General features: G+C 49.8%; 2 protein-coding genes across 2 annotated transcripts; both read right to left on the bottom strand.

Annotated features, from left to right (window-relative positions):
* Positions 1-989: 989 nt before the first annotated feature.
* LOC149350208 (uncharacterized) lies at positions 990-1,848 on the bottom strand. The gene is made up of 2 exons (XM_089575516.1): positions 1,628-1,848; positions 990-1,569 (listed from the first exon to the last, which is right to left on the bottom strand). Exons 1-2 carry the CDS (start codon positions 1,846-1,848, stop codon positions 990-992), a joined length of 801 nt encoding a protein of 266 aa, XP_089431642.1.
* A 731-nt stretch (positions 1,849-2,579) lies between these two features.
* Positions 2,580-3,746, bottom strand: LOC149350207 (uncharacterized). Its single transcript, XM_089575515.1, has 2 exons — positions 3,335-3,746; positions 2,580-3,160 (listed from the first exon to the last, which is right to left on the bottom strand). The coding sequence occupies exons 1-2, from the start codon at positions 3,744-3,746 to the stop codon at positions 2,580-2,582; spliced, it is 993 nt and encodes a 330-aa protein (XP_089431641.1).
* Positions 3,747-5,279: the final 1,533 nt, after the last annotated feature.

The following is a 5,279-nucleotide window of genomic DNA, read 5'->3' as shown; positions in this document are numbered from 1 at the left end:
CACAAGTCCCAAAAAACTTTGAAGCTCCTTGACGCCCCGGGGTGCAGGTGCATGAAGGATGGCAGATACCTAGCTCAAACTGGGGGGCGATGGCACCAGTGGCGACTACTGTCTATATTCCTTGGTTAAAAATACATTGATTGCTTTTGTTTTGTGCGATTTGAAAATTCTCAGAGGAAACTGGGATGAATTTGCAAATGTTCCTAGAGATAGAGAGACATAAAATGCTGTGCAGCAGACAAGGTGATGTCAAAAGACAAAAGGAGAGGTTGTCCTCATCGCGTGTGTTGCACTAAATTTCAAGGTGCAAACCTATCAGCAAGCTCAGCATTCTATTTGCTGCAAAATTTAATTTATTTCAAAAGATAATTGAGACAATTTCTAAGCATCCTTAATAAAGTGATAATATGCTGAATTCTGCAAGGTTGTCGGTATTTAAATCTTGATGCAACCATAAAATTTTGTGGTTTCTTCACGCTATGAACAGTAGAAAGGGCAGGCAATAGTTTACCTTCAAAAGGTTCATACTTCCTGCTGCTGTTAGGCTTTTGATGACTGGTGTGTTCCCCACCACATGCGTCCGAGTCACCTTCGAGAATCTTCAGAATGTTGTCATTGTGACTGAAATTTGCATTCTCACTTTCAACAGTGGTTGCCTCTTTTAATTCAACTCTCTGTATGAGACAGCCTGCACCTTAACAGCGGTCAAGGTCGCAGTTCTCAGTTCCTTGTTCTCGCATGCCACAATAACTTATTAGTCATGTGGCCTGTGGGTCCCGTTAGTTATTGCTGCTTAAACACATAGACAGCTCAGTAGAGCGCTACATCATACGCAGCGCATCTCAAGAAACAAAAAAAGAGAGTTTCAGGGAGAAACTCGTGGTTTGTTTACCGATCTTTAAGCCAGTTGTGTTTACTGGCAGCTGCCACAGCAAAGAAAGTGAAGAATTACCTGCCGTCTAAGTCATTTGCTTTTTTTTTAGCAGAATTCAGTAAATTGTGCATTCAAGTTTTGCTGTTTTTATTTTAAGATCCTTTCCAAAGTTTTGATGACCTGCTTCCACGCGAGCAATCTCAATGCCCAGTTCTCGAATCCAGTTCCTGCCCAGAAGTGTAGGTGAACGTTCCCCAGTCAGGAATAAAGGTAGCACTGCTTTTCTGTCACGAAACTGCAGTGTGACATCCGCTCTACCTTGAACTTGTGTGAGCTCACCAGAGTAGCTTCGCAGGAGTACATCAGACGGCATGACAGGTACTGACGGTAGCAGCTCCTGAAGACGATTTTTTTCCATGACAGAAACGCTCGCACCGGTGTCCAGCTCCATACAGAGCGGCTTACCGCAAACGCTGACTGTTACGGTGAAGGGTGGTGACGGCGCGACGGTGTCGACTGGCCACATGTCAAACACGTCGGCAGAAACGTCGTTGTCAACACTGTTGACTGGATGAGTTCCACACGAAGTTTTGCGAGCCGGAGGCGCGGACGCATGTGGCTTTGTGAATTTTCCCTTCAGTGACGAAGCGTGCTTTTTCTTCGAGTTGCACACTCGAGCAATGTGTCCCTGCTTCCTGCAGTAATTGCACGAACTACTGATGTGCTTGCACACGGACGCGAGGTGTTCGTCACCACAGCGGTAGCATATATGTGACACGCCCCTTTGATGCCGCGACTTGATAAGTGGGAAGCGCGCTTCGGCTTGAGCTCGCTATCTCGCCGGCATCTTTCTTCGCAGCTTCCATGGCAAGTGCAGTTTGTACAGCGTCTTCATACGTAAGGTCTGCTTTCTCGAGCAGCCTCGTCTGCACGGCTGTGTCGTTGATGCCGCACACGATGCGGTCCCTCAACATGTTGCTAAGCTCAGTTCCGCAGTTGCAATGTTCAGAGAGGCTTTTGAGCGACGCCACAAAGTTACTGACTCGCCCTCCGCGCGAACACTCGTGTTGAACCTAAAACGCTGCTCGACAGCAGATGGCTTGGGGCAGTAATGGTCACCAAGAACAGAAAGAATTTCTTGCAAGGTTTTGTCTTGCGGTTGGGCGGGCTTCACGAGATCCCGCAAGAGAGCATACGTTTTCTGTCCACAACAACTTAAGAAGACTGACTTCTCTTTTGCTTCTGCGATGTCATTCGCGATGAAAAAAGCTTTCAGGCGATCAACGTAGCAAGGCCACGCATCTCCTCCTCCTCCGTCGAACGCTTCGAGGTTGCCGAACATTGGCATGACGGAATTCTTGCGCGTTGAACTCGTCAGAACAACGAAGAACTCACGTGCGCAGAAGGGGCGTAGGAAAGACGAACTTGAATTTTTCTCCTCGTCGCCACTTGTAACGAGTTAGTGGACCGAGCAATGCCGAAAGGCGGACCGGCTCGGCGGTCGCCGTCAACGGCTAGGCTCAAAGAAACGTACGATGATGCACCGCGCTCCACTGCGCAGCGAACAACTGCTCCTAGAGCTGTGTCCTTTTTATTGCCTTGCTGCCTCGCAAGTTCTATCCCGTCGGCACCGGGTGGCGCCACAACACAAACATGAAAACGAAACTGTAACAGTCCTCCCCCATTAGTTTGTTCAAGAAGAGCTTTATGGAGAGTAGTGCTGCACTGGCTTGCAGCTTCTCATGCTTCTTCGCAACTGAGGCGTGCTGCACGCTGACTTGGGAGAGTTCATAGCAGTCTCTTCTGTACCACCAGTCACGTTCACAGTTGTCTCTTCTGTGCCACTAGTAGCACTCACGGTGAGGTCAGAGTCCACAGAAACAGCCAAGCTGGTGTCACACTCAGTTGATGGGTGGCTGGAAACGCCCTGTGTTCCATTAGGTCCAGGCCTCCATAGTTCAGTGGTTGGCTCAACGATTTCTTCGACTTGAGGACGTAGGTGGTCGCCGTGCCTATGCCAGAGAGTACCGTCACTGAGACAGACTGTAGCTGCTGACTGACCTGTGATACTCGTGACACGTGCGGGTACCCACGGTGGCCCTCGACGAAAGTTCTTTGCGAGTACGTTGTCTCCCACATTCGGCAATGGAGAAGAACGGCACCCTTTATCGGCCTGTAGTTTCTGCTTCAACTGTCTCAGCAGCACTGAAGTGTGTAGATTTGGGCGAAGAACATCCAAAGGTGTCTTGAACATCCTTCCCATGAGCATCTCACACGGTGCTCTGCCTGTGACGTCATGTGGCGTGGTTCTGTAATGAAATAAGAACCGCGAAATCTGGGTTTGGAAAGATCCAGATCCACTCTTCTTGATCTTGTTCTTGACAGTCTGTACGACGCGCTCTGCCGCACCATTCGAAGCTGGATGGTAGGGAGGCACAAGCATGCGACGTATTCCATTACGTGCCAAGAATTCCAAGTACTGTTCACTTGCAAAGGCAGGCCCATTGTCGGAAACTAAGAGATCCGGCAGTCCATGCTGCGCAAATGTTGTTCGCAAAGCATTGATAACAGCATCCGCTGATGTTGACGTCACTGGAAAAACTTCGACCCACTTTGAATAGGCGTCAACAATGACCAGGAATGTATGACCCATGAATGGGCCCTCGAAGTCAACGTGAAGCCTTGACCAGGGCCTCCGTGGAAACGGCCATGGCGTGTGCTGAATGCGTTGCGGTGCACGCAGGTAAGCTTGGCAGGTTTCACAGCTCTTTACACTCTTAGCGATGTCTCCATCAATTCCCGGCCACCAGACGTGGCTTCTGGCAATTGTCTTGCTTTTCTCAATGCCAGGATGCCCTGCATGAAGTATCATTAGGATTTTGGCTTGCAAAGATTTTGGGATAACAACTCAGGAACCCCACAGCAAGCAACCTTCGTGGAGGCTGAGTTCGCTGCTCCTTGCTGTGAATGGATTTCCTTCTGGTCCTGCTGGAAGTTTTTCCCCTCGGAGGACAGCAAGAGCTACATGGCTCAGGAATGGATGGAAAATGGAAGGCGATTACTTGTGTCAATACTGCCCGTACCGGTCAAAGTTTAATGCTAACCTCGTAACGCATGAGCGGACGCACACGGGAGAGAAACCATTCTGCTGGTCTATTTGTTCTAAGTGCTTCATACAGAAATGTAGCCTGAATGGGCACTGTAACGAGTTAGTGGACCGAGCAATGCCGAGAGGCGGACCGGCTCGGCGGTCGCCGTCAAAGGCTAGGCTCCAAGAAACGTATGATGATGCGCCGCGCTCCACTGCGCAACGAACAACTGCTCCTAGAGCTGTGTCCTTTTTATTGCCTTGCTGCCTCGCAAGTTCTATCCCGTCGGCACCGGGTGGCGCCACAACACAAACATGAAAACGAAACTGTAACAGTCCTCCCCCATTAGTTTGTTCAAGAAGAGCTTTATGGAGAGTAGTGCTGCACTGGCTTGCAGCTTCTCATGCTTCTTCGCAACTGAGGCGTGCTGCACGCTGACTTGGGAGAGTTCATAGCAGTCTCTTCTGTACCACCAGTCACGTTCACAGTTGTCTCTTCTGTGCCACTAGTAGCACTCACAGTGAGGTCAGAGTCCACAGAAACAGCCAAGCTGCTGTCACACTCAGTTGATGGGTGGCGGGAAACGCCCTGTGTTCCATTAGGTCCAGGCCTCCATAGTTCAGTGGTTGGCTCAACGATTTCTTCGACTTGAGGACGTAGGTGGTCGCCGTGCCTATGCCAGAGAGTACCGTCACTGAGACAGACTGTAGCTGCTGACTGACCTGTGATGCTCGTGACACGTGCGGGTACCCACGGTGGCCCTCGACGAAAGTTCTTTGCGAGTACGTTGTCTCCCACATTCGGCAATGGAGAAGAACGGCACCCTTTATCGGCCTGTAGTTTCTGCTTCAACTGTCTCAGCAACACTGAAGTGTGTAGATTTGGGCGAAGAACATCCAAAGGTGTCTTGAACATCCTTCCCATGAGCATCTCACGCGGTGCTCTGCCTGTGACTTCATGTGGCGTGGTTCTGTAATGAAATAAGAACCGCGAAATCTGGGTTTGGAAAGATCCAGATCCACTCTTCTTAATCTTGTTCTTGACAGTCTGTACGACGCGCTCTGCCGCACCATTCGAAGCTGGATGGTAGGGAGGCACAAGCATGCGACATATTCCATTACGTGCCAAGAATTCCAAGTACTGTTCACTTGCAAAGGCAGGCCCATTGTCGGAAACTAAGAGATCCGGCAGTCCATGCTGCGCAAATGTTGTTCGCAAAGCATTGATAACAGCATCCGCTGATGTTGACGTCACTGGAAAAACTTCGACCCACTTTGAATAGGCGTCAACAATGACCAGGAATGTATGACCCATGA

This window comes from Amblyomma mixtum, chromosome 3 (genome assembly GCF_055824585.1).
Source record: "Amblyomma mixtum isolate Tamu chromosome 3, ASM5582458v1, whole genome shotgun sequence".
In the NCBI taxonomy this organism is placed as follows: domain Eukaryota; kingdom Metazoa; phylum Arthropoda; class Arachnida; order Ixodida; family Ixodidae; genus Amblyomma; species Amblyomma mixtum.
Note: the sequence above shows the minus strand (reverse complement) of the source record. Positions and strands in the feature narration are given on the sequence as shown.